Source organism: Tachyglossus aculeatus, chromosome 21, assembly GCF_015852505.1.
Source record: "Tachyglossus aculeatus isolate mTacAcu1 chromosome 21, mTacAcu1.pri, whole genome shotgun sequence".
Taxonomy (NCBI): Eukaryota; Metazoa; Chordata; class Mammalia; order Monotremata; family Tachyglossidae; genus Tachyglossus; species Tachyglossus aculeatus.
The window spans coordinates 58717873-58740070 of NC_052086.1; the positions used below are offsets into that span (position 1 = coordinate 58717873).

The 22198-nt window shown below is 42.9% G+C and overlaps 1 protein-coding gene across 1 annotated transcript in view; it reads right to left on the reverse strand.

The window, feature by feature from the left end:
• Positions 1–18189: 18189 nt before the first annotated feature.
• Positions 18190–22198, reverse strand: part of LOC119942017 (cytochrome P450 3A24-like) — a 39311-nt gene continuing 35302 nt past the window's right edge. The window contains exons 11-13 of the mRNA XM_038762671.1: positions 20170–20396; positions 18855–19017; positions 18190–18423 (exon numbers count right to left, since the gene is read on the reverse strand). Coding sequence (XP_038618599.1) covers positions 18328–18423; positions 18855–19017; positions 20170–20396 — 486 coding nt within the window. The 3' untranslated portion in view covers positions 18190–18327. The remainder of the gene's footprint in view (positions 18424–18854; positions 19018–20169; positions 20397–22198) is intronic.

A 22198-nucleotide genomic window follows, 5' to 3' on the forward strand; every position in this document is an offset into this window, starting at 1 on the left:
GCACAGAGAAGTTAAGAGACTTGACTAAAGTCACAGAGCTGACAAGCGGTAGAGCCGGGATTTGAACCCATGACCTCTGACTCCCAAGCCCGGGCTCTTTCTACTGAGCCATGCTGCTTCTCTAAATCCAACCAGTCCCCATACTCAGGGAAGAGGTTCCCACATTGTGGGAAGCAGCACAGCCTAGTGGATAGAGCAGAGACCTGGAAGCCCTGAGGACACGTGTTCTAATCCTGACTCCACTGCTTGTCTGCTGTATGGTCTTGGGCAAGTCACTTAACTTCTCTGTACCTCAGTTACCTTACCTGTAAAATGGGGATTAAGACTGTCAGCCCTGTTTGGGACAAGGACTGTGTCCAACCTGATAAATTTATTTCTACCCCAGTGCTTAATACAGTGCCTGGTACATAGTAAATGCCTTAAAAATACCATTAAATTAAAGGTAGTAGAAATGGAGAATAACAGAGGCTGTGCAATTCTGGGAGCCTTTTGGAAACTTCAAGGGTGACCCCTCTGTTCAATCAGGACCTTGCCTCCATGCAACTAGGGAGATAGTTTCTATTGCCATTAGATTCTGTGTTCCTTGAGAATTTAGGGGATCTGTTTACGAACACTATTGTATTGTATTCTTCTAAATCGTTAGTACAGATCTCTGCACTAAGTGGTCAAATACCATTAGCCAGGAATGAATGCTTCAGGTTTGCTGTTCAGATATATTTTATTACATTACATTGTATCAAAAAGCAGCAAGCATGGCCTAGTGGAAAGAGCATGGGCCTGGTTATCAGAGGACCTAGGTTCTAATCCTGATCCACCACTTGTCTGCTTTGTGACCTTAGGCAAGTTACTTAAATTCTCTGAATCTCATTGTCCCCATCTGTAAAATGGAAATTCAAGACCTATTCTCCTTCCTCCTTAGACTGTGAGCGCCAGGTGGAACCTGATTACATCACACTGACCCCAGTGCTGAGTACACTGTTTGGCACTTAACAAATACCGCAATTAACGAAATGTAATTAGATATTCGGTACTGTGCTATCACCATCCTGGCAGATGCCCAGGCCCACTGTGCTAGGGACTCCTTCTGGCACTGAGCTTGGGCCCCATTCAGGATCCCAGAACACTGAGGGCTGCTGGGATTTTCAATGGATACATCTACTCTCAAATTTGAAACAAGATTGGTTTCTTGTATAACAAATTCCATAGCTTAATCACTAATGCCACACCACCATAATAATAATGACTATATTTGTTAAGCACTTTCTATGTGTCAAGCTCTGTTCTAAACACTGGAGTAGAGAGAAGACAATCAGGTTCGACACAGTCCCTGTCCCTTATGGGGTTCACAGTCTTAATCCCCATTTTACAGATGAGGTAAATGAAGCACAGAGAAGTAAAATGACTTGTCCAAGTTCACCCAGCAGACAAGTGGTAGAGCTGGGATTAGAGTCCAGGTCCTTCTGACTCTTAGGCCCTTGCTCTATCCACTAGGCCAAGCTGCTTCTCTAGGCAACATCCTACACAAGACAATATGTCTCCAACAATCCTCCAATCATCTGCCAGGGCCACCCTTTGTCCTGAAATCAACTGAAACTTATAAGCAGCACCAGCAAGCAGTGCTGGGTTGGAGTGAGAGAGGCAGGGCTTTGCCACAAGATGTCACAGGCTCGGTATCAGAGCTGCAGCATGGATCTTCCTCTCTGAGGCTGAGTGGCTCAATTCTGCAATTTAGAAACCAAACCTCCCACCAGGTGGGGCAGATCTAGGGATCTTTTCCCTCTTTTTCCACTGTGGCTGCTACCTTCTGGGCGTGTGACCAGGGTCCTGTTTGTTTGACCCCATCAGTGAAGTTTGTTGGCCCTGATACCATTAACTAGGGATCAGGAGGGCGATAAGCTTTTCCTGTGTGGCCTTCTACTAAAGGACGTCTGAGGAAGACTGTTCCCCCTGCTCCTTGCTGGGATGGTGCACTGAGTCCATTACTAACTTTAAGTGTTATTTCCACTTTGTACGCCCTCTGAACACGACATTGCATGACCGTGAGAATTCCTAGCTCAAAAACCAAGGAGTCACCTCTACCCTAGGAACTGAGAAGTAGCATGAGGCCATGCTGGAAAGCAGCTTGGCCTAGTGGAAAGAACATGGGCCAAGGAGCCAGAAGGCCTGAGTTCTAATACTAGCTCCTCCACTTTTCTGCTGGGTGACCTTGGGCAAGTTACTTGACTTGTCTGTCCCTCAGTTACCTCATCTGTAAAACAGAATAAAACTGTGAGCCCTACCTGGGACATGGACTGTATCCGACCTGATTATTTTGTATCTACCCTAGCATTTAGTACAATGCCTGGAACAACGTAAGTACTTAAATACCATGAAAAACAAAGAACCCAGCTAGGTATGGAGGTGCTATTACAGCACAAACTGAGGTTAAATAGCCTCCTTGGCTTAATGAAGGATAGCTCATGGAGACGGAATCTTAGATGTGCCTTTCTTTTGGAGAAGGTTTATCTCTTGGATGCAGGAGCCAATGGCAGGAGGGTGAATTCAGAGGCAGACAATTACTGGGATCAGGCCTTGCAAATCTTCCCACAGATGGAAGTGGCTGGTTATTCTATGCGCATCCCTGAAACTACCACCTCTCCTTGCAAATGCTCTGATGTTCCTGATGATTTCCAGCTCCAGTCTGTCTGGTTACACAGAGGGCAGCTGTGTAGTTTTGTTGTTGTTGCTTTTGTTCTTTGGGGTTTCTTATTTCTTTTTTGTCATTTTCCCTGATTTTCTCAAGGAAGAGGAAAAGACCTCTCTTTCCTGACTACTCTTCCTCAGGCTATTCTGAATATCATAATCAATAATTACTTACCAAATGCCCGAGGACACAATGATCGTGAGTTCTGAGACATTATTTTCTGCAACTACAAAGAAGCAGGGTAGACTAATGGAAAGAGCACTGGCCTGGGAGTCAGAAGACCTGGGTTCTAACCCTAGTTCAGCCACATGTTTGCTATGTGATCTTAGGCAAGTCACTTAACTTCTCTGTGCCCGAGTTACTTCATCAATTAAATGAGGATTAAGACTGCGAGCCCCACGTGGGACATGGACTTTATCCAACCTGACGATTTTGTATCTGCACCAGTGCTTAGTACAGTGCCTGACACAGGACAACCACTTAACCAATACCATTAAAAAAACCAATATCCTTATCAGCTGGCTCTCATAACATGCTGCTGGGCATAGGGGAACCAAGTGAGGGAGTGGGGATGGCTCAGGGCAAACTATCACCACTACTGCAATTTAAACTCAGATTATGCTGGTGACAGGACATTTCTTTACCTTTAATGACTGGCATTGGAGCAATGCTCACCCAAATGCCAAGTGGCCAGTAAAGTTTCATTGCATTTTCTTGGACAGCAGTTTTCTGCAAGAGGTCTTCTATTCAAAGACTCTCATATTCAATAATGCAGTCTGTCTGCTGGGTCATCTTTTTACCCCTCCCTAAAAGACCCTAAGAAGAGAAGGGTGCAGCGTGGCTCAGTTGAAAGAACACGGGCTTCAGAGTCAGAGGTCATGGGTTCTAATCCCGGCTCCGTCACATGTCTGCTGTGTGACCTTGGGCAAGTCACTTAACTTCTCTGAGCCTCAGTTACCTCATCTGTAAAATGGGGATCAAGACTGTGAGCCCCACGTGGGACAACCTGATCACCTTGTATCTCCCCCAGCACTTAGAATAGTGCTTGCACATAGTAAGCGCCTAACAAATGCCATTATTATTATTATTATTAAGAGAATAATATGCCAATCAGTGGGTGGTTTGAAACTGGTCAGTGTTCAGTTTAGTCACTAGGTGGCAAGCAACAATCCTCCAATCAAACCCTGGTTAACGATAAGGGTAACTTGCCCAAAATACTGCAACTTTCCAAAAAACGGTCTGGAAATTCATTCATTCATAGGGTGACCATTTCTTCTTTTTATACTAGACAGTCTAGACAGTTCCCAATTTGATTCAGGTACACCCCAGTAGGATTTTATGTTCTCTTTAAAACCTTTCTGTGTTGGCTCCTGTGGCCAAGCTCTGCAGCTCAGCCATATCTGCGGTTCCTACTGACCTGAAAGGAGAATGTGAAGATTCTGGAGCAAATAAGAAATTCGGCCCTTCTCCCTTCCCCTCCACCACATCTTTTAGAATGCTGAAAAAATGCTCCAGGTTTATGCAAAATCTTCCTTCATTGCAAAACAGGTGCTATAACATCAGGATGCTTGTGTGTCCGCCATCACAAGTAAAGGACACTAACCTTTCCCCTGTTACTTTTGTTTGCTTGCTTTTGGCTTTAGGAAGGTGAAACTAACTTTGCCTCCAGCACAAAGGGAGTGGTAGGGCAGAGGATGAATGAAACAGAACATTTTTCTTGGACTATTGCTGCAGAGCCGTTGTTGGGTAGGGACTGTCTCTATATGTTGCCAACTTGTACTTCCCAAGCACATAGTACAGTGCTCTGCAAATAGTAAGTGCTCAATAAATATGATTGAATGAATAATAATAATAATAATGTTGGTATTTGTTAAGCGCTTACTATGCGCAAAGCACTGTTCTAGGCGCTGGGGTAGATACAAGGTAATCAGGTTGTCCCACGAGGGGCTCACAGTCTTCATCCCCATTTTACAGATGAGGGAACTGAGGCCCAGAGAAGTGAAGTGACTTGCCCAAAGTCACACAGTTGACAAGTGGTGGAGCTGGAATTTGAACCCACAGCCTCTGATTCCAAAGCCCGTGCTCTTTCCACTGAGCCACGCTGCTTCCCAATGAATGCAGAGGGGGTTTCCCTCTTTATAGTTCATCTTTATTTTTACTGTAAAAACTGAAATTTGCTTGCCCATGCCTGGTTCAAAGGGTAAAAAGAACAGGCTGGGGTCCCAGGAACCCATGGCCGGTGCTGTGAGGAGGATGGGATTGGCTGTCACTTTGACGTCCATATGTAGAAGCTTCCCCCTTCCATGGACTCTCAGAGGTGGCAAGTGGGCTGGGGAAAAGAGGCAGCAACGAGGCAGCAAAACCCAGCTTATTTACCCCATCTCCTTTTCCGCTATGGTGTCTGGGATAATAATAATAATAATAATAATAATAATAATAATAATAATAATGACATTTATTAAGCATTATGTGCAAAGCACTGTTCTAAGTGCTGGGGAGGTTATAAGGTTATCAGGTTGTCCCACAGGGAGCTCACAGTCTTCATCCCCATTTTACAGATGAGGGAACTGAGGCACAGAGAAGTTAAGTAACTTGCCCAAAGTCACACAGCTGACAATTAGCCCGTTGTTGGGTAGGGACCATCTCTATATGTTGCCAACTTGTACTTTCCCAAGCGCTTAGTACAGTGCTCTGCACACAGTAAGCACTCAATAAATATGATTGAATGAATGAATAAATACAATTGAATGAATGAATGAATTGGCAGAGTAGGGATTTGAACCCATGACCTCTGACTCCAAACCCATGCTCTTTCCACTGAGCCATGTGACCCTGCTGCGATGACATTAGATGCAGTTCCAATGTTCCACAAACTTCCTAATTGATCTCTTGGTGGCTGGGGCATGCAACCTGGGGGGGGAAAAGTAGATTTTACATCCAGGAATGGAGGAAGCTCCCATGACTCTCCAAGATCTTTCAGGTTCACCTTGTGCTTTAACTCCAGCATGGGTAGCCTCTAGCTGACTCAGGCTGGCTTGTTCCACTTGCCATGTTGAGGAAAGCAAGGATCCTTTTCCACTCTACAGAGAATAGGGTGAAATAAAATCTGCATTTATTGTCCATGGAGCCATCCCCTTCCATATCTTATCTTTGGAACATAATAATTTGCAGGAACAATGATTTCCACCCAAAGGAAGAAACCCCAGAACATTCCAATATCTGAAGAAGAGATGAGGCTCAATTTATTCTGCCCGTGTCTCTGATATAGTAGCTGGTAGTTAGTCTTTCTTATTCATTCAGTCATTCATTCAATCGTATTTATTGAATGCTTACTTTGTGCAGAGCATTGTACTAAGCACTTGGGAAGTACAAGTTGGCAACATATAGAGATGGTACCTACCCAACAACGGGCTCACAGTCAATGGTATTTATTAAGTGCTTACTATATGCCAGGCATTGAACTAAACGCTGGGGTGGATACAAGCAAATCTAGTTGGCCACAGACCCTGTTCCATATTAGGATCACAGTCTCAATCCCAATTTTACAGTTGAGGTAACTGAGGCACAGAGAAGTGAAGTGACTTGCCCAAGGTCATTAGATTTTAATCCTAGCTCTTTCACTAGCCTGCTGAGACACCCTGGACAAGTCACTTAACTCCTTTGGATCTCAACTTCCTCATCAGTTTAGAAGGCACAAGACATCTGCTCTTCTTCCCTCTTAGATTTTGAGTCATATGAGACAGAGACTGTGTCTGATCTGATTGTATATCCTGTATCTATTCCAGTTCTAGGGACATCATAAGTGGTTAATAAATACCATTATTATTAATGACAAATACCTTAGGGTCAGTAATTTGCCCATCAAGAGGAAAAATGTCACCTTAATCCTATCTCTTCAGACAGGCACCTGACTATGTGGTCCCCCACTGGAACAAGATCAATCCATCTGATTGGAATTTATGAATTGGGATTTATTGGAATTGATCATTTATTTATCCATCATTTATTTGTTTATATTAATGTCTGTATTCCCCTCTAGACTGAAGCTCATTGTGGGCAGGGAATTTATCTACCAACTTTGTTACATTGTACTCTCCCAAATGATTAGTACAGTGCTATGCACATGGTAAGCACTCAATAAATATGATTGATTGATTGGACAGATATCAGAAAGAGAGCCTCTGTTTAGCTGAAAAAGGTGTCAGCAAAAGAAAAGCGTCTCTGTCAAATTGGACCCAGGTGACTTAGAAGCGGCAGTCTGGCCAAAGAGGATGGGTTGCTAGTCTATCTGCCTTCCAGTTTATGAAAGAGTTGCTGACTCAAATTGAGTTGAAATAAAGAAGCAGCATGGCCTACTGGAGAAGCAGCGTGGCCTAATGGATAGAGCATGGGCCTAGGGATTAGAAGGACCTGGGTTCTAATTCCTGCTCTGTCATTTGTCTGCTGTATGGCCTTGGACAAGTCCCTTCACTTCTCTGTGTATCAGTTACCTCATCTGTAAAATGGGTATTAAAACTGTGAACCCCATGTGGGACAAGGTCTGTGTCCAATCTAATTAGCTTGTATCTACCACAGTGTTTAGAACAGTGCTTGGCACATAGTAAGCATTTAACAAATACCATTAAAAAAGAGTCACCATCCATTCGTTATGGTCTGATCCAAATCTCCATCAGGCTGACTGTGCTGGTCTGTAGCTATCAATCAAGGCTGATTCAGTGATTTGCTAACACTTGATATTTTGCAATGTTTTGTCAACATGTCTAAATGAACTTTGAGTTTTGACCTCTATTATATACTCTAATGATCATTTTGTTTTGGCAGTGATTTATCACTGAAAGATGATTCAAGTCAAAACCTACTAGTCATTGTGAACAAGTCTTTTTGGGTCTTTTGGGGGCCAACCTCATACCCTCCTAGGAAACCAAAGAATTCAGATTGCTTTTTTGATGGTATTTGTTAAGTGCTTACTATGTGCTAGGCACCGTTCTAAGCGCTGGGGTAGATACAAGTTAATCACATTGGACACAGTCCCTGTCCCACATAGGGCTCACACTCAGATTACCCATTTTACAGATGCGGTAACTGAGATACAGAGAAGTGTCCAAGGCCACACAGCAGAACAGTGGTGGAGCCAGAATTAGAACCCAGGTCCTTCTGACTCCCAAGCCCATGCTCCATCCACTAAGCCATGCTGTTTTACTTTTCTGGGTATAATATGACTAGTATCTTCCACCTGAAATGCTAAGAGTATCTTCAATCATCATCTAACTAATGTTTATAAAAACTATGAAGGTAAGAAAGGTGTCAAGCAATCTCGTTATGACTTTACAGGAAAATTGTGAAAATATATTCTGTGGGCTCTCCAGACCATGTAGGTTAGTCTCCTGTGGCAGTGGAAGAACTATTCAAATCATCAATAAGTGGTAGTTATTGAGCACTTACTGTGTGAAGGGCACTCTACTAAGCACCGTACTACGCAGTACAAACCATCTAAGCTAATTCTTTCCTGCCGATTCTCAAAGGCCTCCAATGAGAGAGATTTCACAGACTCCTAAGGTTTCATCTGTTTCTGAGATAATTGTTCTCATCTGATTTTCTCAAACTTTTGTTTAATGGAGTTTGCATGCCTTTTTTATAGACTAAATCAACCATGCAGATAGATGCTTTCCTGCAGTGAGCTCAGAGAGAGGCAGGCACTAAGACGATGCTGTCATTGCTGTCTCCATTTAAGGTTAAGGTCAATTCCCAAACCCATCTAAGGCTTCAGGTCAATCTCCCAGAGCACTTGGGAGCCCCCTTGAATACCTCCAATTTCCAGACGGATGCAGAATGAAGAGATGGGCAATGACAGAGGTATGGGTAGGAACTCTGTGGATGCTTGCACCAATCACTGTAAGGCTCATGGTCGTCCCTGTGGGTGAAAGAAAATCAAGAAAGACTGTAGCTGTAAAGCTTAAATGAAAATATTTCCAGTTCATTCTTTCACAGTGGTGGTGAGTTAAGTTCCATTCTCCCTTCTTAGAATGTTTCCTGTGGTCAGTCAGTTAATTGTATTTACTGAACACATTGTGTGCAGAGTACTGTACTAAGCATTTGGGAGAAAATAATATAACAACATAACAGAGGCATTCCCTGCTCACAATGAATTTACAGTCTAGAGGTGGTAAGCTCTTCCTGAAGCCTTAGATACCGTAATTAGCCAGACCTTACTACAATTTTTTTTATTTTATTTTACTTAGATTATCCTTAACAGGCATTTGTCAAGCATCTACTGTGTGCAGAGCACTATATAGAGCACTTGGGAGTCGGCAACAGAACTAGAAACTGTCTTTGCTCTCAAGGAGATTATAATTTTAATGAGAGGGGCAGCTGATCTAGACTGCCAAATGTAAAAAAGATAAGAAAATGAATGAATATAAATGACAAAAACAAAAGCAAAACTGTAAGCTCCTCCTATAGACTGTAAAACTCTCAAAGGCAAGGATCATGTCTACCAACTCTATGGTAATTTCCCAAGTGCTTAGTACTGTGTTCTGCACACTGTAAGCACTCAATAACGACCTTTGATTTGATTTGAAATTGGTATGAAGTGCTAAAGTGACTTTGGGATGGGATGACTAGGAAGGTGGGGATTAATTAGATTGGATTCTTTATGCTCCTTTCCCAAACCTCCTCCAAGCTTCACTATGGAGGAACCTGTTTCCTGTCCTTCCTCCAGACCCACAAAACATATTATCAGTCCTATGTTTGAGTTGCTGAGGGGCCTGCCATGAGATATGTATTAGAACTATGTGGCAGAAGAAAGATTCAGGAGGTTCCTGAAGTTTCAGTGCTTGAGGATATGGGCCCGTACCTTATATGGCCCCGGGTATTTGCAAGGTCATGGTAGAAGAAAGGGAGAGCATTATCTGAATGTCAACTCCCTCCCTCCACCTCACGCTTAGTCACCTGAGAGCAACCTCTAACCCTGCCTTAGAGAGGGGAGGGAGACAGTATGATCTAATTGAAAGATCATGGGCCTGGAAGTCAAAGGATCTGAGTCCAAATCCCAACTCTACCACTGGTCTGCTCTGTGATGTTGGAGAGGTCACTTAAGTTCTCAGTGCCTTAGTCAGTTGCCTCATCTGTAACATACTTAACATTAAATAATATTAAATATTAACATTAAACATTAAATATTGTTAAATACTTGTTCTCTCTCCTACTTGGACTGTGAGCCCCACGTGGGACAGGGACTGTGTCCCACCGGATTGCTTGCATCTGCCCCAGTGCTCAGCACAGTGTTTGACACATAGTAAGGGCTTAACAAATGCCACAAAAAAAGAGGTAGGTAGGCATCGGGTGGGTGCCAAACATGAAACCCTTGTTTGTTCTCCTTTCTCTCAACTCTGAAAGACATCTCCCATGACATCCCAAGCCCAGAATGCCCCTCAAGGGCAGGGATGGCATTTTTTACTGCTCTTTTCAGTTCTCCATGCTGCAAGTTCAGTGCTTTGAATACAAATGCTCAATAGAAGTTATGCCTACCTCTCTTTCCAGCTCTTCTACCCCCTTCTTCCTTCATTGAAAAGTTTCCTGAAACTGCTTTATTTTATAGTGTTTGTTAAGTGCCTACTATGTTCCAGGCACTGTACTAGGCGATGGGGATAGCTACAAGCTAATAAGGTTGGACACAGTCTTAATTTCCATTTTACATATGAGGTAACTGAGGCACAGAGAAGTTAAATGACTTGCTCAAGGTCATATAGCAGACAGGTGACAGAGCCGGGATTAGAACCTGGGTCCTTCTGACTTCCAGGCCTGTGCTCTCTCCACTAGACAACACTGCTTCTCACAGGTACTTAAGTGGCACCTTTCCTCCTGACCGTGGCCCATCGCAGAATATAAAACTTCCATCACCTTCTTAAAGGAAGAGATGTCATGGCTGTAATTTGTAGACTTTCACTATTATGGAAGTAGTTTGGGATTGAGCCAGATCCCAGTTCTTATCCCAAGTTTGCCTCAGGCTAGCTGGGTAACCTTGGATAAGTCACTTAACCTCTCTGTGTCTCAGTTGTCTCATCTGATAAAATACCTGCTCACCCTACATTTCAGATCGTGAGCTGTATGCGACACAGGGACTGTGCCTGGTCTCATTTTTGTGTATTCACCCCAGTGCATACGACAATGCCCCAGTGTTCTTATAAAGATGCCATAGTGTTTAAGATATAAACTTCATGTTCTCTGGAGTATTGACAAGGTGAAGGGATGTGCATTTGCAAATGGCAGCATCAATTTTTCTCATATACTTCTGTGGCACCAAGAGACTTTTCAGCTATACCCTTTCTCAAGTCACCTAAAATATCAAAGCTGCACTGCTACCACTTAGAAATGCTAAATGACGGGCAGTGAAACTGGGACAATCAAATCCCAGTTTTCCAGGGGCTTATCCAGTCCGGGCATCTTCCTATCCCTTTGCTTCTTCCTCTTTCCTGCTGCCTGACATATAGTCATTTGATTGCTGCTTTACAACTCCATTGGAGGAGGAGAACCTGATAAACTTTCTGCATTATTTTTCTGTGATTGAACAACTCATGTTGGGGGTAGTAGGGGAAAAACACACTCAAAGTGAAAATAAAGTCTGAGAGTTTCACTGTGTTTTCCAGCACTGTTTCCATTAGCGTGGAGAGTTGAAAATGAGGGTATGGAATTGTTAAGAAGGACCTACCATAGAAAATGGGCATAACTGGTGGTTGAAAGACTCTATTGTAGTAGACAAAATGTGGAGGTTTAAGTTCCATCCATAACAGGTCATTTTTCAAGAGTTCTATCAGTCAAGGACTTATTAAACTTTGCTCACTGGGAGAACCTCAAGAAATACACATCTAAATTTTCTGAGACTCTCCAAGGAGCAGTACAGTAATCGTCCAATCTTCTTCAGTGAAACACAATCAATACAATGCAGAACAATTGGACTAGAAGACCACACAGCCCTGAGCTGACACTTTTTTAGCTGTCTGGTTGCTGACAAATTTGCTTAAGAGAGAGGAAACCATTTCCTTGAGTCTTTCTTCTTTAAAACCAGATGGTGTTCTTGGCTCCTTCCTAAACAATGGCAATTCTTTACTCTCAGCCATTTCTTGTTGTCACGGCAAAAGCCAGTTTCTCATAGTTAAATTTGGCTTTCTGCTGTTAGAAATCAATACAGTAGGTTGAGTGGGAGGTATATTTGTATTGCTTTTAGTTAAAAATTGTGTCTGTGCAGCTTTAGACGAGGTGAGCTTTGTTCCAAGTCCTAATCTTCAAGTCCATGTTCTGAAGTGGATGTCCTTAAAAGGCTAGGGAATTAATTTGCGGTCATTTTGAAGGTGCCAGCCCAGGTTAATGTGGGAGCACCTTTGCCAAACTTTGAACCTGTCAAAGGCCCAGGCTGTGTGGGTCTGATGTGGGAAACCAGTGTCCTAACTAATCACTTGCAAGGTGTTCAAAGCTAGGCCCTTAAACAAACCAGGGTAAACAAGACTGCAAAAGATAGTACTAAGCATTTGGATTTGGAAAGGTACAACAGAAGCAAAATAAACATTCCTCAATCAATCATATTTATCGAGAGCTTATTGTGTGCAGAGCACTGTACTAAGTGCTTAGGAGAGTATAATATAACAATATGACAGATTTGGTAGACATGTTCCCTGCCCACAACTCGCAGGAGACAAGAAATATATTTACAAATAATGCAGTGAGGTGGAGCAAGAACAAGGATGAAAAGGCAGCAGAGTGATTATCATTGCAGGAGATGGGGCTTGTCTCTGCTTTGAGCTCCCCAATGCCCCTGACCAGGAACCAGCAGTTAGAAACAGTGTGGCCTAGTAGAAAATGTCAAAGCCTGGAAGTCAGAGGATCTGAGTTCTAATCCCAGTTTTATCCTTTATCTGCTGTGTGACCTTGCACAATCATTTCTCTGTGCCTCAGTTACCTCATCTGTAAAATGGGGATTAAGACTGTGAGCTCTATATGGAACAAGGACTGTGAACAACCCAATTATCTTGCATCTACCCTAGCATTTAGTTCAGTGCCTGACAATGAAATATAGTATGGGCTTAACAAATACCATTCAAACAAACAGAAACCCACTGACTAGAGAATTGTACTAATTAGGATACTTTTACCATTGTTTCAGCTGGGGGCAGGTAACTCATTACTGCTCTAGCCTACTAAGCTCCTGGGCAAATGCTATCAAACGCAGTGATATTTAGAGAAGCAGTGTTGCTTAGTGGAATGAGCACGAGCTTGGGAGTCAGAGGACATGGGTTCTAATCCCAGCTCCACCACTTGTCTTCTGGGTGACCTGGGGCAAATCACTTAACTTCTCTGTGCCTCAGTTACCTCATCTGTAAAATGGGACAACCTGATTAGCTTGTATCTACCCCAGCACTTAGAACAGTTCTTGGCACATAGTAAGAGCTTAACAAATACCATTATTATTATTATTGAGCAATTACTGTACTAAACACATGAGGGAATACAATGCAACAAAGTTGGTAGACACATTCTCTGTCCACAAGGAACATACCAGCATGACTCAGTGGAAAGAGCCTGGGCTTGGGAGCCAGATGTCATGGGTTCTAATCCCGGCTCTGCCACTTGTCAGCTGTGCGACTTTGGGCAAGTCACTTCACTTCTCTGGGCCCCAGTTCCTTCATCTGTAAAATGGGGATTAAGACTGTGAGCCCCACATGGGACAACCTGATCACATTCTATTCCCCCCAGTGCTTAGAACAGTGCTTTGCACATAGTAGGTGCTTAACAAATGCCGTCATTATTGTTGTTATTACAGTCCAAAGGGGGATGAAGACTCAGCGGATATAGAACTGCCTAAGTATCGCTGTTCTACCATGCTACTGTCTAATTGTCTCAAAGCTAGTAATAATAGATGTTTACAGACACAGGCGTAAACCTGGTGCTAATTCTTTGAATAGTTTTCAGGCTAGATATTTCATCAGTTGATCCTCCTAAAACAACTATTTTTTATCTCGAATCTTTCCTCCGAAAAACTGTGTCTCCACTAGCATTTTCAACTCTAGGTCAGCAAAATGAACTTATGAACTCATTTACATATCTTCTATCTCATTCTATCTCTGCTCCACTACTCAAAGTGGTTCTCCTCTAGTGGAACAGCTTATCTTTAACCTTCTGCTATTTGTTCCCTTACCACTCCAGTTCAAAACCTCCTTTTCCAGAAAGGCTTCCAACCCAGACCCAAGCCCCTCACTAGTCCATGTCACCCAACAGTCCCTTATTTGTGTGGTAAAAAACATTTTAATTCAAACATATGCTGTCAGTGAAACACCGGAAAATCTGTCTACTTCAATTATATCTAATATATCTCTCTTGCCCTCCCCACAAATTTTAAGATCTTTAACAGAGGATCTATAGCCAACTCAAATTATGGAGCCCTTGCCCTTGCATACCCAGTTCAATGCTTCCAGTTTTGTTCTTCCCTGGAAGAGGACTTCTGCTGGTATTAGTCAGACTCTGTTTTCATTCCCCCATTTAGACTGTGAGCCCAGTGTTGGGTAGGGACTGTCTCTATATGTTGCCAACTTGTACTTCCCAAGCGCTTAGTACAGTGCTCTGCACACAGTAAGTGCTCAATAAATACGATTGACTGATTGATTGATTGATTTGCTTTTCACTTGGTGGCAAAGAATCAATCAGTGGTATTTATTCAGTGCTTATTGTGTGCAGAGCACTGTACTTAGCCCTTGGAAGAATAGAATAGAATAGAATAGAATAAGTAGAGGTGATGTCTGCTCTCTAGGAGAGAAGTTTCTCAACAGCAATTCATCACCTGGGGGGCGGTGACCTGTAGTTGTCACTCACTCCCAGGGAATTTAAATTTAAGGAGGTGTGGGACACTCCTTTCTCACTTCTCCCTTTGCCCCTTCAAGTCTCCACCACTGGAGACAACAGGATCTAATCTGCACCTTCCTAGGTGACAATTTGTCACAGAAAGATTTGTATATCTAGTTCTTTCATAATGCAAATTCTCTCCACACATTTTTGATAGACGGTGGGGAACTGGCGAATGTTTTGTTCACTGATGCATATTTGTCCAGATAAAAACACAATGTGACATCAGAAGAAATTCTTAAGCACATGCACATGACATCCATAGAGGTTCCCTTACTAAAAACATGTGTTTTCCTTAACTTGGGGCCAATCAAGAATACATCTCCTTCCTCATAAGGGAACCATGAATATTAACAGGGCTGAATGCTTTCACTGAGGACTTCATTTTCAGAGAAACAGCTAGATTCAGGCTAGAAGAAGCCAACCTGATTTTCTGAGGGGGATATCTTGAAGAAATGGTATAATGAAGATTAATAGCTTCTCCATTGGTTATCTGCTTTTTCAAGGCATTTAAAAGATCCATCAGCAAATATCTAGGCCACAAAACAAATGCTTGAAAGCTCATGTAAATCTAATGCAAGAAGGAGAGTTCCAACGAAGGGCCTTCAAATGGGACAAACCAATAGAAGGGGAATTTTTGAGGAAGCTAATTTAAGTGCCACCCTTTAGCCCTGTGCTGGTTTGAAGGTATAATTAAAGGTGGGAGGGGAAGAAGAAGAGACAAATCACAAATCCCAGCAAAACTGATTCAGCAGAAATCACCAAATAACTATTCATTGACTTCAGCAGGAGAGAAAATTCAGAGTTCATAGCAGAAGCAAATGAAATGCATCCTCCCAAGCAGTATTACTGCACTTAGAATGAACAGTTGTTAATTTGTTAGAAGTAAAATAAGTACACCATATAAACAATACTCAGTATCTTAAAAAATGAAGCCATTAGTGCTTCTGCATAAGCTACTTGTGCTTTCCCAATTGAAATGTATGAAAAAAAATTCCCCAGCCAGGACTAATTAGGACTTGCCATGCTTGAACAAGAAGGTCTACTTACTATCAGTGGTACAGAATAATTCCAGAGCAGCATTTGTCAAAAAATGGCTTCGTCAAAAAAGGGCAGGCTCATGAACTTTTCCAGTATTTGTCATGGATCCTTATTAGCTTGTCTCCTAGTGAGTAAATCTCAAACCTGTACAAACAATTCAGGCAGCCCAAAAAACAATGGGAGTTTGGTGCAATTTTTAAAATGGTATTGATTAAGCACTTATTATTTGCCAGGCACTGTTCTAAGTGGTGGGGTAGATGATGAGGGTTTTTTTAACGGTATTTGTTAAGCGCTTACTATATGCCAGGCACATAGTGCTTACAATGTGCCAGGTAGGACACAGTCCATGTCCCACATGGGGCTCATAACCTTAATCCCCATTTTAGAGATGAGGTAACTGAGGCACAGAGAAGTTAAGAGACTTGCCCAAGGTCACACAGCAGACAAGTGATGGAGCTGGGACTAGATCTCAGGTCCTTCTGTCTGGCCTGGGTTCCATCCAATAGGCCACTCTGCTTCTCTAATTAATTGGAGAGTTGAGCCTATCACCGTCTTCAGCTGTGTAACCCTAAGGGCAAAGCTTTTTAAAGCCTCTTACTCACAGGAATCCATCTGCACCAGCCTCTTCAACTCTATCCTTTCCCCATGGCTAAAGGCTGGAAAAGTAGAGCAAAAAGGGGAAAAAAACTTGACCTTTAAAACTAGGAATGTCTGTCTTGCAGTGAAGGTGGCTTTTCAAGGGACCATGCCCAAAACTCACGCTTAAAGTTTTTGATCTACTTTGGCAACTCTGCTATGCCATCTTTTTTTCATTTCCACATATTTAATACCCTTCTAGCTTTCTTGTTATGCCTACTGTTCAAAAATTGGAAATTCAGTGGTGTGCATGGAGGGAACATTCAATTAAGCCCCTGTGGGATAAGGACAAATTTCATTTATCTCTTATTGCATTCTTCCTTGGCACTTAGTACAGTGCATTGCACTGTCAGACCTCGGTAAGTACCACTGAACTGACTGAGAGCCATCTCTGTTTGGGAAATTGTCCAGGGTACATTATAAAGCACGACATTATCCGTGACTGAAGGTGAAGCTTAATCCAGTATATTTTATTAAAACTAATTAAGAAGATTAAAGCATCATAAATTATACACTAGATAGTGTCAGAGCCTCTCACTTTCCAAATATTGTGCCTTCTACATGAGCAAGAATTCTCCTCTGAAAATGTTGGATGAGCAAAATTGTAGAATATGAAAAAGGACAAAATACAAGACTAAGTGTGTTTAAAAACCTCATGCCAGTGGGCAGCACTGGAAAACTGGGACCATGCAATCTCATAGCCAACACCACCCTCCCTCCCACTCAGTTACTGATAAACAAAAGCCATTAAGAGTAGCAGTTAATCATATTTATTAAATGCTTACTGTGAGCAGAGCACTGTACTTTGTGTTTGGGAGAGTACAATATAACAGAGTTGGTAGACACGACTCCCTGCCCAGATTGTTGATGACAGCAGCCCACTCTGTGGGTCCAAGCTCCATTAGTTATCTCCCTGCAGTCTGGACTATGTACAGGTACTTATTAACAATGCTTAAGATACCCAAGATTTTTTGAGGACTCAGAGAAAGTCATAATTGAAAAGTGAAGCCTGAAATAAAGAAGCCCTCCTTGGTTCAGTTAATGATTAGAAAGGAAAATTGCTGAAAGTCCTTATTCTTTGTGTTCCGTACATAGTAATAATAATTATGGTATTAAGTGCTTACTATGTGCCAAGCACTGTACTAAGCACTGGACAGGTAGTAGATAACAGGTTTGACACAGTTTCTGTGCCATATGGGGCTTACAGCCTAGGTAGGAGGGATTTAATTCCCATTTTACAGATGAGGAAACTAAGTCACAGAGAAGTTAAGTTGCTTGCTCAAGGTCACACAGCAGACAACTGTCAGAGTCAGGATTAGTACCCAGTTCTTCTGACTCCCAGGCTTGTGCTTTTTCCATTAGGTCATGCTTCTCGAAGCACCTAATAAATCTAGAGCCTAGAAAAGTACTTAGCACGTAGTAAGCACTTAAAAATACCATCATTATTATTATTAAATACTATTACTATCAATCACTTAATGATATTTGACAGACTTATCTTCATCTGCTAATTAAGCTCTCTTACCAGTTAGGCCTTTTCCCTAGTTTCTTCCCCTCCTACTCTGTTGCCACTTCCCTCTACTCAGCCCAGGGAGACTCTCTGCTTAAACCACAAAACAAAGGAGACACCTCTTGAATGCATTTAAGGGAAGTTTCTTAATTAAGAGATGCATTGTTGATTATAAGAAAAAATATCTGTGGTTGTTCTAAGCTAGTCTTGCAAATAAATTCAAATAATTAACAAGCCCAAACCCATTTTTACTACCACCTTTTCCCCCAGAATGGTTTTCTGGTAGAATAAGAAACGAAATCAACATTCTACTCTTCCAGCACACAGTATTCTTCCCAGAAAAGCAGGCAATCAATTATATTTGTTGGGTGTTTACTGTGGGCAGAGCACTATACTAAGTGCTTGAGAGAAAACAATATAACAGAGTTGGTAGATGTGATTTCTGCCCCAAATGACAAGTGGTTTATTCTAAGGTTATCATTTCCATTGAGTGTAAGATTCAAGATTTCTAGTTCCTGCTTTCAGAGAAAGTAGGAAAAGCATTCTCCTAACAGACTTAATTCTGTTCCTAGTCTTCAGAATCCATTCTTGATCTGGGGATGAGTTTCAGAAGGACTGGCTTCATAGGTTTCATAAAACCTCTTGAATCCACTTTTAGGGGGATCTGAGGAGAAAAGCAAACGGAAGCCAGTAAATAGAGGAAGATTTCAAAATGGACAGCTGTAACACTAACACTCTGACATACTGACTGAAGCAAAACCTTCTAAATAAACTAGAATTCCCCAGTGGTCATACAGCCCTTCATCCTTTTATTTTTTTTTCATGTACAGCCAAGAGTTGTGGCTTACTGCAAAACATGACTCCAACTCGAGCAACAGATCCTGTGTGGACAAACGCAATGAAAAACCCTGTCACAAGAGAAACTGCTGCTTCTCAACAAGCCTAGCTGACAAGTTGAAGGGCAGCACACGTTGCTTCCTAGTCTTAGAGGCTTAGACATACTGGGCTTAAGCTGACTGGTTTAACCTCTAGTGGGAGCAGTGTGGAGATCAACAGTTGTTCCTGGAAGTCATTAGCAGAAAGTGGGTTTCTCACCGGGGTCTCTTTGCAAGGCTCCATGGAGAAATTCTGCAGCAGGGTAATCAGAGCAGCTTTCATGTTGAGGAGGGCAAATCTCATTCCAAGGCAGTTTCTGGGACCGGCTCCAAAGGGCAGGAAGACATAGGGATCGCGCAAAGCTTTCTCCTCCTTACTGAACCTGGTGCCAATGTGTGAGATGGTCAGAAAGACGAGCAGGAGGCCGGTGAGGTCTTCCTTTTGTTTTGACAGAGACCAGTACTCCGTGACCCTCCATCACTATCACCCTCTTATCAAGACCCCAGGCTGCTCTTTGCTTAGCTGAAATTAGGAGTGTCTGATCTTGGGGTTTAAATGTCTGGAAATTGACAGTTCCTGGAATCTGTGATAAACAGGAATCAGCTGGTCTAACCCAGCCAATGTCCCCCCTGTCTCTTGGTGAAATGCCCCCATCACATTTCACTATTCAGTCAATCTGTGTTTATGATTTTTTTTATAGTATCTGTTATGCGCTTAACATGCAGCAAGCACTGTACTAAGCACTGGCATATATTGGGAGAGGAGGAAGAGGGGTGGCCATGAGAAAGGAGAATTGGGATGGGGCGGGGGCAGAGAGGAGGGGAGGGAAGAGGTTGGAAGGGAGGAGTTGAGGGTTGATGCTGGTACAGAGGGATTCTGGGAAGGGGGTGGGGAGGATGGGTGTGGGCGGCAGAAAGAGGTGGGGCAAAAGTTGGGTGGGAGAGGGGATTGGAAGGCAAGGACTGGGAAGGGCAGATGGGAGCAGGGGAATTGATAGTTCATGGTGAGGTCAGCGAGGTAAATGACGGCATAGCGAGCAGTTAATTAACATGCAATAGCAAATATAAAATAAGCAGATGATGGCATCACATAGAGCAGTTAGCAATTAACATGAAATAGCAACAATAAAATAGGCAGATGATGCCCACAGCAGAAGGTTGAATTGTCCATGGGTCAGTCAAATCATAAAGGCTAATGGCAAGGAGAGTCCGGGGTGGTTGCTCTACGTAGGTCATGGCCGGGCTAATATCAGAGTTAGAGGAGCAGCGTGACATAGTGGGGAAAGCACAGGCTTGGGAGTCAGAAGGTCATGTGTTCTTAAACCCTGCTCCACCACTTCTCTGCTGTGTGACCTTCACTTCTCTGTGCCTCTGTCCCCTCATCTGTATAATGGGGAGTGAGACTGTGATCCAAATGTGGGACAGGGATTGTGTCCAACCCAGTTATCTTGTGTCTACCCCAGTGCTCAGAACAGTGCCTGGCACATAATAAGTGCTTAACAAGTGTCATAATTATTAGCTACTTCTTAACTTACCTCTCAGGGCGGAACTCTTCAGGCTCTGGCCAATGCTCTGGATCCCGATGCAGAACAAAGGCTGGTATAGTAACCACTGTCCCCTTGGGAATGGTCAACCCTTTGATTTGGATTGTTTCCTTACAGACTCTCTCTAATCGACCTCCTGGGGGGAAGAGCCTGAGGGTCTCCTGGACAACCATATCGAGATAATCCATCTGGGAGATGGACTCATACGTGGGGCTGGCCTAGAGGAGAGAGAGATTTGGGAAGGAGAAAATCCAGATTACATTAAAAAGTCACCCCACCCCACCCCAACACACATACACACACAAACTTGAGCAGAAGTATGCAAAAACCAGCTTTCCCAACTTTCAGACTTTGGGTAGGTTGTTGCGGTTTGGCCCTGCCTGGTACCGTGAGGAGCTGAGGATGAAGCTTTAATAATAATAATAATAACAACAATAATAATAACAATAGCAATGGTATATGTTAAGCACTTCCTATGTGCCATGCACTGTCTAAGCGTTGGCATAGGGACGAGATAATTGGGTTGGATGCAGTCCTTGTTCCCCATGGAGTTCACAGTCTAAGTGGAAGGGAGTAGAATTTAATTCCCATTTTACAAATGGGGTAACTGAGGCACAGAGAAGTTAAGTGACTTGCCCAAGGTCACACAACATGCAAGTGACAGAGCCAGTATTAGAACCCAGGTCCTCTGACTCCCAAGCCTGTACCCTTTTCACTAGGCCAAGCTGCTTCTCTAAGCCTTCTAATCTTGAATGAACTGTTCCTTTTACTATTGACATTCTTCACTTCTTGATTTTAGCTTTCTATTTCTTTCTTTTCCTCTCTCTTTCCCAGTGTTTGTCTCCATCCCTGGTGCCTTCTTTAATCCTCCCCCTTTAGACTGTGAGTTATCAGTGGGCCAGAAGCTTTATCTGCATTACTATCCATGTATTTTTCCCAGTTCTTTTAAGTGCTCTGCCCACTATTAGTGCTTTAATAAAAGAGAGGAGAACCAAGCTCTATTGCTTTCTATGCAGGGTTAAGACATTGAAAGGTTTGGATAGACAGCTGAAAAAAAAGAAACATAAGGGTTTCCCTTGGCCGTGCCCCACCGCCCTGATGGAGGGACACTGCTGAGTGACCAAATATTTGTCTCCATGGCCTAGCGTCATTCATTCAATCATATATGTTGAAAGCTTACTGTATGCAAAGTACTGTACTGAGCCCTTGGGAGAGTACACTATAACAAACAGACACATTCCCTCCCCATACCACCAGGACCACATGAGATGGCATTCCTGCAAAAGGAGTACCTTTTTTAAACTGACATTGCACCGAGAGTTCAAAATTTTCCTAAAGGCCATATAATTAATATTTTTGGCATTTGTTAAGCACTTACTATGTGACAAGCACTGTTCTAAGCACCGGGGGAGATACAAGGTAATCAGGTTGTCCCATGTGGGGCACACAGTCTTCATCCCCATTTTACAGATGAGGTAACTGAGGCCCAGAGAAGTTAAGTGACTTGCCCAAAGTCACACAGCTGATAAGTGGTGGAGGCAGGATTCAAACCCATGACCTCTGACTCCCAAGCCCACGCTCTTTCCACTGAGCCATGCTGCTTCTCACACTATAATTGCCCTTAATAGATTTGTAGCTGCCTTAAATCACTTCTGATGGGATACTAATTAGATGCTCTTTGCTCTCTACCCAGTCTTGATGATCAGATTACTGCTCTCAACTCTACCTTTTCTACTCAGCTAGACTCGCTCACTCCCCTTTCCCTTCACCGCTCTCATACCACTAACCCACAGCCCTGGATCACTGCCACTGTCCGCCTCCTTCTCTCTTATGCTCGAGCTGCCAAACGCTGCTGGCGAAAGTCTAAATACCATGCCAACCTCGTTCACTTCAAATTTATCCTTTCCTGCCTTAACTCAGCCCTCTCCTCTGCCAGACAAAACTATTTCTCCTCCCTTTTGACACCCATGCCCATCACACCCGCCAGCTCTTCTGTACATTCAATTCTCTTCTCAGGCCC